At 35.8% G+C, this 13303-nt stretch overlaps 1 protein-coding gene across 3 annotated transcripts in view; it reads right to left on the reverse strand.

The window, feature by feature from the left end:
- TENM3 (teneurin transmembrane protein 3) overlaps positions 1-12695 on the reverse strand; it is a 255087-nt gene extending 242392 nt beyond the window's left edge. For all 3 annotated transcript variants that reach the window (XM_081333123.1, XM_081333122.1, XM_081333121.1), the window contains exon 1: positions 12397-12695. In XM_081333123.1, coding sequence (XP_081189249.1) covers positions 12397-12598 — 202 coding nt within the window. In that variant the 5' untranslated portion in view covers positions 12599-12695. The remainder of the gene's footprint in view (positions 1-12396) is intronic.
- Positions 12696-13303: the final 608 nt, after the last annotated feature.

Below are 13303 nucleotides of genomic sequence, written 5' to 3' on the forward strand. Positions count from 1 at the left end.
CAGTTCAAGTCAAGGCAAGTCAAGTCAAGTAAGTTTGTTACAGTCAAAGACCAGAGACCATTGAGGCTGGAGAAAAACCTAGTTTGGCAACGTTGGACTCAACTGCCTTGATTCATGAAGAGGAAAATTTGTCTTGGAGGATTAATGGAACAAAGCCTTGCAGAGAAAAGGCAAATTGGTACAGATGCTCAACTTGAGACTGTTCATTTAATGACAGTTCAAATTATTACTTCAGAAAAAATGACTTTCGATCTATATTCACATGACTGCTGCACCTCTCCTGTGGTCATATGATCACAATTTGAGCTCTTGGTAAATGGCTCATGTTGATGACTAATTGCAGCATCCTATAGTCACATGGGGATGCGGGTGGCTCAGTGGGTTAGGACGCTGAGCTAGTTGATCAGATGGTCAGCAGTTTGGCGGGTCGAATCCCGAGTGCCACATAACAGAGTGAGCGCCTGTTACTTGTCCCAGCTTCTGCCAACCTAGCAGTTCGAAAGCATGTAAAAATGCAAGTAGAAAAATAGGGACCACTATGGTGGGAAGGTAACAGCGTTCTGTGCGCCTCTGGCATCTAGTCATGCCGGCCACATGACCACGGAGACATCCTCGGACAAGCACTGGCTCTTCAGCTTTGAAACGGAGATGAGCACTGGCCCCTAGAGTTGGAAACGACTAGCACGCATGTGTGGGGGAACCTTTACCTTTACCTTTTTTATAGTCACATGATGATAATTTGCAACATTTTTTGCCAATTTCTGAGAAAAAACTTCCATCAGGGAAAGCTGGATTTATTTAATGACTGCATGATTCGCATAACAACTGCAGTGAATTGCTTAAGAACCACTGTAAAAATTGTTGTAAAATCAGGTTTGACTTGATTTACAACTGCAATAACTTACGATGGAAATTAAGATCCCAATTCTGATGATAATTTGAGGACTACCTGTATAGGAAGGATTTTTGCCTTACTCCACCTACACTAAGACTATTTCTATTACTTAAAAAGCCAACATAACATTATATTGGAACTGTCTTATCCAGCGATAAGAAATAAATTTAATTGACTGTTTTATAGTGTGTTGGCTTAAACTGTTTTCCTTTAATGAAGATAGCTACCCATTTATCTGTCTTGTAGAAAGAACTTAGCCTATATAGTGTTTCTGTTATGCTGTAACAACTTCCATTAATAAAACTGTCCACTCATGATCTGGCAGAAACCCACTGTGCATGTGTAAGGCAGATCTGCATAACTAAAGTTGTAACACCTTTTCTATTTTCTTGCAGAAGCAGAAATTTCTGTGAATTTCATGCACTATACTACATTTTGCTAAACCATACAAAATACATAAAATAAATACTTTTTGCAGGAAGATGATCCAGGCCAGGTATCACAGTAGAGATCAGAAGTAAACCAGTCCAGAAACAGTTTCTTTTGGAAGAAGGATAAGATCAAACGAGCCAGGAGCACCTTAATCTTGATGATTACTTTATTTTCATACAATTTCACTAAAGATTTTTAAAAAGGAAGATAAACAAATACAAACTAATATAAAGTAAGAAAAATAAAAAAGCTAAAAAAGCAAGAAAAAGAAAGTAAAAGAAATAGGAAAGAAATAAAAAAGTTACAAAGTAATAATTTCTGAACTTTACAACAGTTATAAGTACAATTATTTATCTCATAATCTATCATAATATATCCTTGTAATATATCATAAAAACCATAAATCATTAGTTCATTTTTTGTTCGTTTAAAATAAAAAGTCCATAAGGGTTTTCCAGTCCTAATAAGATTACTTTAGTTACGATATTTTAGCTTGTTCCAAATTTCTCTCTGCCCCACATTATTCTAAAGAAAACCAAGATGGGTTTATTGTAATAACTTTCAGGTACTTTCTCTTCTCAGGATTATTTTCTGAAAGTTCCCTCTTAACAGTTTACTCATTCCTTCCCTACTCCCAAGGTCAGAATTTTCTTATAGACTTTAATTAAGCAGCAAGCTTAAAATTTCATAAGCATTCATTATCTCAAAATGTATCTTTCTGGTTAATTTTTTCTTGTACTTCAAATATAAGTGTAAAATATGGTTATCGCTATCAGTTTTCATGATATTATGCACTTGCTGATATGCATGTTTTATTCTAAATTTCTATTGTCAACAGAATTATTCTTGGAATTATATTGAAGCAGATAGAATGGTGTAGTTACAATTAAATACATAATTGCTTTTGGCATCTCACTCAAATAAAAGACTAAAAAACATTTTTTTAAAAAAAAATAGGAAGTAAATTTAATATCCAATGCTTTTATTATAACTAATTGTCCAACATTTTGTAGAATTTGATTTTGGTTTGACAAAGTTGAAATGAGGAGAGACTTTAAATCACTTTTGGCAGAAAAACTAAATGCTTACACAGAACTGTACACTTTTTTGCAGTGGAAGTGCAATCCTGACAGCTTTTTGGCAAGCTGAGAAGAAGATAAATTAATCAAATCAATTATAAGAAAGAGATAGAAAAAATAATTTGGGAAGGACTTGGGAAGGTTTATTAATTTTTAAAAGTTATGCTGTTTTCCTGCAGCATTTTGAACAAAGAAATTTAAAAATATTGATCTTCGTATATGCATGATAAAATACTTAGCATTGTCGCTGCCCCAGAAATATGCTTCAAATGGTTATATGCTAGTGCAAATCAATGAACTTGCATAAATGTCACATATTTCAGGGAAAATAGATATGAAATAGACATGTTTCATTTGTATCATCCTGATTATTATTCTTCCAATATATAAACACATTCACAAATCATTCACAAATTATTACTTCTTTATGAAGTTGCATATACAACTTTGAAGAGAATACCAGACATAATACACAGAACAAATTGTCTATAAAGAAGCTCTTCTAGAAAGCTGGCCTCTTAAAAATGACACTAGTATTATATTAAAGCCTTTTGATGAATCAAGAAACATTTATCTATATATGCATTTGTGCATTTGCAGAAGCCAAGAAATAATCTAGGAGTTTGGAAGATATTCCTTCGAAGCACATTTTAACATATGTTGCCAACAGTAAAAGGATGAATGCATACATAATGGTTGGAACAAAACTGTTTTCTCTCCCCACTTAGATAAAAAAATACAAATTTTGGGCCTCCATTGTTTTTCTGAAATGATGACAAATGCATTTAACTCCTAAATGCATTGTCATTATCATCAAGGCAAAAGAACTGAAACATATATGCTGGGGTAACGGGCCAAAAATAACCATATATTTACCAAAATGATGGTCTGTTTCTGAGCCTTCAATTTATTATTGACTCCAGGTGACTACCTGGACAAGACCCTGCAGTTTTCTTGGCAAGCTTTCAGAAGTGATTTGCCATTTTCTCCTTCCTAGATCTGACTGGCCCAAGGGCACCCAATTTGATGCATAAGGTGGAACTCATTTTCTCCCAGGGGGCTTCAAACTTGGCCCTTTTATGACTTGTGGACTTCAACTCCCAGAATTCTTCAGCCAGGCTGAGGAATTCTGGGAGTTGAAGTCCACAAGTCATATAAAAGGGCCAAGTTTGAAGACCTCTGCCTTAACCACTACACCAAACTCTAAGTGCTGGATATTCCTGGCATAAATGCATCTACATATCACCTTTCTGCACCTGTTATTATAGAATTGCTAAGACAGAAATAAAAAGGAGCTTTTAACTGAAGTAATCCACTGGTGTAAATAAATTTGCACAGAATGAAATTTATATGATAAATCAGTGATTAATTTATCATATTGTGAAATGAATTTATTGTAGTAAATTCATTTCATACAGCAAATAAAATAATTTGGCATCAATTAATATTCATTTATATAATAGAAATTAAAGTAGTTTTAATAATGATTTTAATCAGTTCCTTAAGAAATAGTGAAAAAGATAACCAATTTTAAATTTTTAATGCAATCCTATAAATTCTACACCAAACTATTTTTAAAAATACTACCTATATTTTTCTATAATTAAAAACAAGGGATGTTGATGTTGATGATGAGAATCAAGAATCAATCCACTTCCCGCTCATGATTTTTTAAAATATTAAAATGAAATCAGAATTATATTTCTTTAAAGATTATTGTTATTTCTATTTCTATCATCTTAATAATATTGATTTTCCCCTGAACTCAAGTCTTAATTGAAGATTGGCATACACTTTTAAAAATGTAAAACATTTTAAAATTTATAAGCTGCCCAAAGTAGCCCTATGGCAAGATAGGTGGCAAATAAATTTAACAAATAAATAAAATTCACATATTGAAGATATACAAATTTATTCTGTAGTTAATTCTGTCAGACAAAATCACTCGGATTCGGACCGGCTTAGACTCCGACTGGGCAGAGTCTAACGATCAGAACATGGGTGATCTTGTCGATGTTATATGGGACGAGTTCGACCCTGTGACGCCAAAGGAAGTGGACAGAATTATGAGGAAACTGAGCTCCACCACTTGTTTATTAGATCCGTGCCCTTCTTGGCTGGTTTATTCAGCTCGAGAGGGAACACGAATCTGGCTCCAGGCGGTGATATCCGCCTCCCTGAGTGAGGGTTGTTTCCCCTCCGTCTTGAAAGAAGCGGTGGTGAGACCCCTCCTCAAGAAACCTACCTTGGATCCAACTACATTAAACAACTTTCGTCCGGTCTCCAACCTTCGCTTTCTTGCTAAGGTTGTTGAGAGTGTGGTGGCACATCAGCTCCCTTCGGTTCTGGAGGAAACTGACTATCTGGACCCGTACCAATCGGGTTTCAGGCCCGGACACAGCACAGAGACGGCATTGGTCGCACTAATAAATGATCTCTGGAGAGCTCGGGACAGAGGCTGTTCCTCTGTCCTAGTTCTTCTAGACCTCTCAGCGGCTTTTGATACTATCGACCATGGTATCTTGCTGCAGCGTCTCAGGGGATTGGGAGTGGGAGGCACGGTTCTCCAGTGGTTCTCCTCCTATCTCATGGGACATTCGCAGTTGGTATTAACAGGAGGGCAGAGATCGAGATTGAGGCCTCTCACTTGTGGAGTCCCTCAAGGATCGGTCCTCTCGCCTCTCCTATTCAACATCTACATGAAACCGCTAGGTGAGATCATTCGTGGTTTTGGAGTCGGGTATCACCAGTATGCTGATGATACCCAGCTTTTTATTTCGACCCCAAACCACCTCAGTGATGCCCTTGATGTGATGTCCCGTTGCCTGGAAGCAGTTCAGGTCTGGATGGGGAAGAACAGGCTTCAACTCAACCCTGACAAGACTGAGTGGCTGTACGTACCGGCATCTCGGGATATTCAGAACATTCCATCTCTTTCTATAGGGGGTGAGTTATTACCCCCCACAGATAGGGCTCGCAACTTGGGAGTCCTCCTAGATTCACAGCTTTCCTTGGAAGACCACATAACAGCTGTGACTAGGGGAGCCTTTGCCCAGGTTCGCCTGGTGCGCCAATTACGGCCCTATCTAGACCGAGATGCCCTACGTACAGTCACTCATGCACTCGTGACCTCTCGTTTAGACTACTGCAATGCTCTTTACATGGGGCTGCCCTCGAGGACCACTCGGAGGCTCCAACTGGTACAGAATGCAGCCGCAAGAGTTGTGTTGGGAGTCTCCCGATACTCCCATGTTACACCTCTACTCCGTGAGCTGCATTGGCTCCCAGTTGTCCTCCGGGTAAGATTCAAGGTGCTGGTAATGGTTTTCAAAGCCCTACATGGCATGGGTCCGGAGTACCTTAGGAATCACCTGCTGCCAGCATCAACGTCCCTCCGTCCAGTGCGCTCCCACAGAGGGCCTCCTAAGGGTTCCGCCGTTTGGAGAATGCCGTCTGGTGGCTCCCATAGGGAGGGCGTTCTCTGTGGGCGCACCTGACCTATGGAACCATTTACCGGTTGAGCTCCGGATGGCTCCCGACCTTCGCTCCTTCCGACGCGACCTAAAAACATATCTGTTTGAGCAATCAGGTCTGGTCTGACGGGTTCTGTTGTAATTATTGTTTTAAGGTAACTATCTTCTGCATTTGGGCAAAATTAGGGTTTAATTTGTTTTCAATATCTGTATTTGTGCATTCTGTTATTTATGCCACTGTTCACCGCCCTGAGTCCTTAGGGAGAAGGGCGGTATACAAATCAAATAAATAAAATAAATAAAATATGAGTGACATGCATGCTTTCCCTTCCAGCCATCTCTGAAATTTACCTAATAGTATTACTCTAAAACTGCCAAAGAACAGCTGTTTCACTAAGGTTGACACTCATTTAAAAGGCCATTTACTAATTCTTTTGTTCTGAATTCTTTTTCAATTTCCTTTACCTTTTCTGAATTCAGAACCATTTACTTCTGTTAGCTTCTTTTGCTTCCTTCTATAATATTATGAAATTAGCTAATCTGGACTATTTTATACTTCATCCAAAATTATTTTCTTATGTCTCTTATGTCTAAGAGAAGCCAAAAAAGGAAAATATATCATTATGATGTCATCTCACAAACAATACAACTTATGTATTTCCATCAGACATCATGGATCATTACATAATTGCATCTTTTATCCAATAACATAATGTGTGATTGTGGCTTATTATCACACTGCTTTCAATACAAATTAGGATAAAATATTTTTTCCAATGGAGAAGAACTTCTGAGATGAAATCACATGTCCTCCTGTTTACTTACTAATAATTCCCAAGTGGGAATAAAAAATAATTGATCTGTGCCTCCACATACATCATATAAACTTTCTTTGATGTGTGTAAATGAAGTGTACTTTAAATGTACTCAATTAAGAAGCAAACATTTCCTGCAAATATTCAGCAGACCACATACTTCCCTATGTGATTAACTAGTAATTGACATAGTTCACTAACCCTTGGAATACCTTTTTTTTTCATTCACATGAAAGAGAATACACTGAAGACTACAATCTACATCGTATTTCCTATTTATTCAGAAATGAATTGCACTATATTTAATAGGAGCAATCACAAGAAATAATGTAATTCCAAATTTCTGCTACTATTTCTGCAGTTTGCTTGCTGTGAAATAGACCACAAAATAATTTGTCAGGACTCGAGGATACAGACAGAATAACATATTCTGAACACAAAATTCTCAATCTTTTCCTTTGTTACCTAGGCAACCAGACAACGCTGGCTGCTTTTATATAAATACTTGTTAACCACGCCCATATTCAAAGCATTCCTTGTTTATTGATCTGAACCATGGCATGGTCAAAACATCAATCAATGAAACAAGGATGGGTATGATATAGTCATTAACATATTTTTCCCAACTACTGGATCAATTCCATGAATTACTGCTTGAATCAATCTAGGTAGAATTAAAACCTGCCCTTATAGTGCAGCAGTGCTATTATACATTAAAGCAGCTCCCCTCCCCAAAAAAGCCAAAATGGAAGCAAATTCAACTTGTTCTTTTGGCATGGTTAAGTCACTTCAACTGTATTTTAGCTCTTTCCAAAATCTTCTTCTTAGAAAATTCACATACCACAGCATAAACTGCAGCCTTTAGAAATTCATTAAACTAGTTTAAAAAGATACCTTCTCATAAACTTGCTATACTCTACTCAACAAAAATTAGGTTAGGAAGGTGAAGGTAGCATTTTGTGCACATAATTTAGGTAACATAATGCATCTTTTTCTAAGTGCATGACACCAACAAGAGGACAATTGCATGAATCTAACCACCCCACCCCCCACCAACCATCAGCTTTAATGAATTGTAGGCATTAGATTCAATAACAGAATCAGATGCTACAAACAAACAACTTTCAACATGAAAATTCTATCGACTTTGTTACTGTTCTGAGAATTTGAAGCTTTTGAGAATGAAAATGAAGCCTAATAAAAGGTGCCTGGATTTGTGACTGCACTGTAATTCCTCAGATTCTCCTTTTTTCCTTTTTGGATGATACAAACATTTTTCTCTTCCAGTTATCTGACCCATCAACCATGATTTCTTAAATATTATACGGGTCAGACTAGGAAAACAAAGTTATGAAAAGCACATTAATTCTGTAGCCAGTAAAATTGCATAAATATGTGTTTGTGGTAACTAGAAGTCAAAACAGATCTCCTAATCATACAAAAAAAAATCACATGAATTAGATAAACTGTAATGTGCAAAGTATTTACTCTAGTATCAAGGAAATAGGAATGAATCCCTAACGTGTAATATAATAACAATAACAATAACAATAATAATAATAAGTTGGAAGGGACCTTGGAGGTCATCTAGTCCAACCCCCTGCTTAGTCAGGAAACCCTGTACCATTTCAGGCAAACGGCGGTCCAGTCTTTTCTTAAAAACTTCCAGTGTTGGAGCATTCACCACTTCTGGAGGCAGGTTGTTCCACTGGTTAATTGTTCTAACTGTCAGGAAGTTTCTCCTTAAACTTGCTTCTCTTCTTGACTAGTTTCCATCCATTGCTTCTTGTCCTGCTTTCAGGTGCTTTGGAGAATAGCCTGACTCCCTCTTCTTTGTGGCAGCCCCTGAGATATTGGAACACTGCTATCATGTCATATTAATGACAGGTCTTGTGCATATTATTTCTATTATTTATATTTGAATATTGATGGAACAATACTGTGCATGTGTACTACTGGTAAATTTGCACAGGATTGCAAATTAATTTCTTTTAAATTAGGTAGCTTAAAATAAGGGTATGATTTTACCAAGCTTAATGCTAGTAATTAAAAAAAATAGAATGGAAACTGACAAAATATACTAGCTACAATGTATTTATGTAATGTGCCCCTAAAGACACATAGTACTTGGAACATTGTCATTTGTTTATCAACGGGATCCTATGTTTCTTTTTTTCATATATTTTATTCTTTCCAATAATTGTCCAAATGGTGGCTGGCTTTAAAACTTTTATTAGCATCGGGATAAATAATCAGAGGAACTGAGGACAAACAATGGTGAAAGAGGATTCTAATGACTGTTGATGTAACTGCACAGGCACCACACATTGAAAAACCTAGATACTGTCAAGGCTACGGTTTCCCCAATTGTAAACGATAAGTGTGGAAGTTGGATCATCAGGTACTCTTAATGAAGAAAAATTGATGCCTTTGAATTTATTATTCCAGAGAAAATTGTTGAGAATACCTTTATTTACAACAATAATAAATCATAATATGATAGATGCAAAATTACAGGTAGTTCTCAACTTACAACAGTTCGCTTAGTGACCATTCTAAGTTAAAACAGCGCTGAAAAAATGACTTATGACAATTTTTCACATTTATGACCATCGCAGCAACCCCAGTCATGTGATTTACATTTGGATACTTGGTAACTGGTTCATATTTATGACAGTTGCAGTGTACTGAGGTCATGTGATCACCTTTTGCAATCTTCAGACCAGCAAAGTCAATGGGGAAACCAGATTCACTTAATAATCATGTTATTAATTTAACAACTGCAGTGATTCACTTAACAAATGTGGCAAGAAAAGTCATAAAATGGGGCAATATTTCTCACTTAGCAACATAAATTTTTGGCTCAGTTGTGGTCGTAAGTTGAGGACTACCTGTCGCCACTCAATGGAAGCACTAATAATTAAGCTAAACATTAAATGGACACATAATTCCAAAGCAAGCTTCACTGAAGATAGGATAAAAACGACATGATGTCTAGATATTATAATGGATGAACACAAAAATGAACTTATGAGATCTCAAGCAGTAACTGATGGACATTTTTGACAAATTGGCAGGTTAGAGTCAGAGGCAACTGAACAAAAGAAAGACAAGTGGAAGCAAATAACCCAAAGGAGCAAGAGGATCAGGAAGCTTTTTATTGCTGAGGGAGTTCAACAATATAAAATAAAATCTCATAATGCATAACCTTTTGAGCAAGCCTCCCATGTCCAGCTCCACAGAGTAGAAGTCACTTGCCCCCAAGATCAGAAGATTTCAAAGCATCACTTTGAGGGGGGAAAAGCATGTTGTGGTAGAACATTTTCTGCATTGTACAGATTTATGTGACATCAGGGAAGGTGTAATGTCTTCTAGATATACGTATCCAAGATGTAATGAACAAACTGCCAAGACTCTTAAAATCCATCAAGAACTATCCATTTATAGTAATTCATATAAAACAACAACACTGCAAAAAGAGACGTTCAACTGATCTCTCAACACTATGAGGTCCTACATAGGAATAATCAGGGATTGCAACTAGCATTTTTATCAATATAAACAACAGCATTTTTATTAGTTATTAAGTAAAGGGTGATGATATTAGAAAAGAAAAGATTTTCGGATATGTTGATATTTAGTCAAGTCCATTTTTCCTTTCATCTGCATAATATTCCCTATGCCAAAGAATCCCACTTTATTAAAACTGTTTAACAGTTAACAAGGTATTTTTTCTAAAAATATTACATCCTTTTTCCTCCAAATGCATCTCATATGGTTGTGACAAAACAGTTCTATATTTTTTTAGCAATACAAAACTCTTTTGTTTCAAAACATTTCAGACTTAGCAAAACTTTATTTTACATACTTCAGAGGATTTTTGAAGAAAAGACTTCTAATAATTTTCATTCAAATAATTGTGAGGAGTATTCCTGTATCAAGTTTTTTAGAATGATTTATGGCTTCTGTATTGCAGGTTAGACTGATTTGGAAAAGTTCTAGCATTGAATTTTCCTTGGAAAGAAATCTAATATGCCAGAGACAGTGAAACACGTTGAAAAAAGTTTTGATATTCAGCAAGACAACAATTTGAAATATTCAAATCCATATCAATAATTAAGTATTTAGAAAGAACTAAGAAGTATGGAATTACCTTCAGCACCCAAACTTCTATGAGAAAAAAATCTCAACATGCAGTACCGAAGAATACTTTAGAAATACTATAGCAGAATTATATAGAATTCTATAAGGAACAGTAGGGAAAAAATCCCAAAAGCAAGTACAGAAGATTTTTAGGAAACCAAAAAAGCACTAGGAATAAATTTATAAATAAGACAGCAGGAGAATATGTGAAAATATATATTTCTGCTAAAAGAGATATTATAACATCTGACTGAAATAGAGTTCAAATGTCTGCACATGCTTCTATCTTGCTAAGGAATTAACTGAAATAAACAATTTGGCCAGAGGTGCATAGACATTCTCATACATCTGTACATCTCCACCCTATATCAATCTGATGATGTAGCAGGAGTGCTAACCTAGTACTTGTTCGTTTAAAGAATTTAATGCGGAAAACTGTTTGAAATTGAATGTAAGCAATAATGTATTTATTAAATTTGTCTAAACTATCTGGCTCTCACTTTGTTCCAATGGCAATTCTGGAAGAGTAGCAGTCACAGTGAAGGAACAGCTATGAGACTTCAGATTACCTCTAAACACATGGTATGAAATTTAATTCAAAGTGGAAACCATTCCTAAGACATGGATTCTTTGATGTATAGATTTCAATTTCATAGCATAGTTGAAGAAAAACATTTTCTCAATTTGACTCAATTGTATTGCAATTATAATTTTATATAATTAGTAATGTATCATGATTCTCAATATTTAATCTCATTCAAAAAATTATCTTTGCTTAAATGGTGAAAGTCTGAAGTAATGTTGCTTTAAGAGCCAATAAGTTGCAATGGAGGGAAATCCTGAAAATAATGTATACAGTACTGTGGAAGCTTCAATAAGGTGAGCTATACTGTGAGAAAAGGAGGTATATTTGCCAATGACATTCTTAAGCCACTCTCAGCATAAAATATGTAACTCATTTCGCAAAACTCTCTTTTCCTTTTTCCATGCCCCTTTACACAAGAGTCTACTGGTTCTTTGTAGGGCATTTCTAAGAATCTAAAAAGAAAATTTGGGAGAATTGAGCAGAGAAACCTGTTCCTTTCAGCCAGGTTGTATATACCTGTATCTAAAATAATCCTAATGTAAGCAGAAGAACTTTAATTAGTCATAAGTAACTTAAATCCCAAAGATTCTAAAAGGTCAACTTTAAATTATAAGATGAGCTAAGGCTGTCACTATATACAAACTTCCCAGGGAATAAATCCCAATTAATGTAAGCCTGTTTACTTCTGAGTAGACATTGGACTATATGAGTTCCAAAATCTTTATAGTTAAGAATACCTTCTGCTGTTATAATTATTATCCTAATATATCTGAATTAGATTTTTTTATTTTAATATTGGAAAAGTTAACATAATTCAGTTCTTCTACTTTTTTCTGTTTAATAAATAAAATAAATCTATATTATTTTCATATACATTTTCAAACATACATAAAGTAAAAACAATTAATTTTTGTCAGAGTATTTTATTTCAAGATGCAATAGAAAAACTATGGACAAGATGTCCTATTCTTACCATGACCTGAGGCAAAAACTGAAACAGGACCGGTCTGTACTAGGTAAGAGCTGGCAGTATAGTCCTCATCAGTGTCAGAGTCCTGAACTGGCTGGATAGCACTAGTACTTAGCAACCATGTCTGGTTGTCATGGAGATTTGGAGATGGAGGAGGGGAATGTAAATGTTCAATAACGGATTGACTAGATGAAGAAGATGGCATGGGAGGACCTGAGGAAAAAATATTAAAAAAAAATAGGATAACACAAGGAGTATTTCAGAAATTCGTGTAATTATTTTAAAAAGTATTTTGTTAAATTATAGCTAAACAAAATTATGATAGCATGTGATGGAAACGTTTAAAGTTTGTTGAAATTTATTGTGGAAGGGATTATCTTTCTTAAAATGTTTTATTCCCTAATTAATTAAATGCAGAAGTCAATTGTACCTGTTGCCTTTTTTAAAAAAAATGTTACATTTCATGTTTTCATCAAGTTTGAAAATACTAATTTGGGTATGAATCTTGAGGCTTAATGGTCTTATTCTAGAGTCATAGGTTAAATAATTATACAATTAATGTTCATTGCCTTGCCTGTGCATGCAGAGAAAGAAATGGGAGAATGGTTATAGCAGAGTTCTCAAGTTCCCACCTATCAACTGCATGCAGTTCTGCAAATAATGTTTTGCACAACACTTTACAAGGGTTCAGGATGCTGCCCATCAAGTGCTGCAGACTTGTAAGCTGGATGAAGAGCCTGAAGAAAAGAGAACTGCCAGGCCACCTGACCTAGTGGGTCTCCTGGCAACAGTGGTCATAGTTGGCAGAGCAATCCTCTTGCTCTGAAAGCATTATCCTCCAGGAATCTCTGCTCACTGATGTTTTCTGTGACGTTATATTGGGGTCTCCAGATTGTGGTAGAGGAGAAAC

Source organism: Vipera berus, assembly GCF_964194415.1.
Source record: "Vipera berus genome assembly, chromosome: 7".
NCBI lineage: Eukaryota > Metazoa > Chordata > Lepidosauria > Squamata > Viperidae > Vipera > Vipera berus.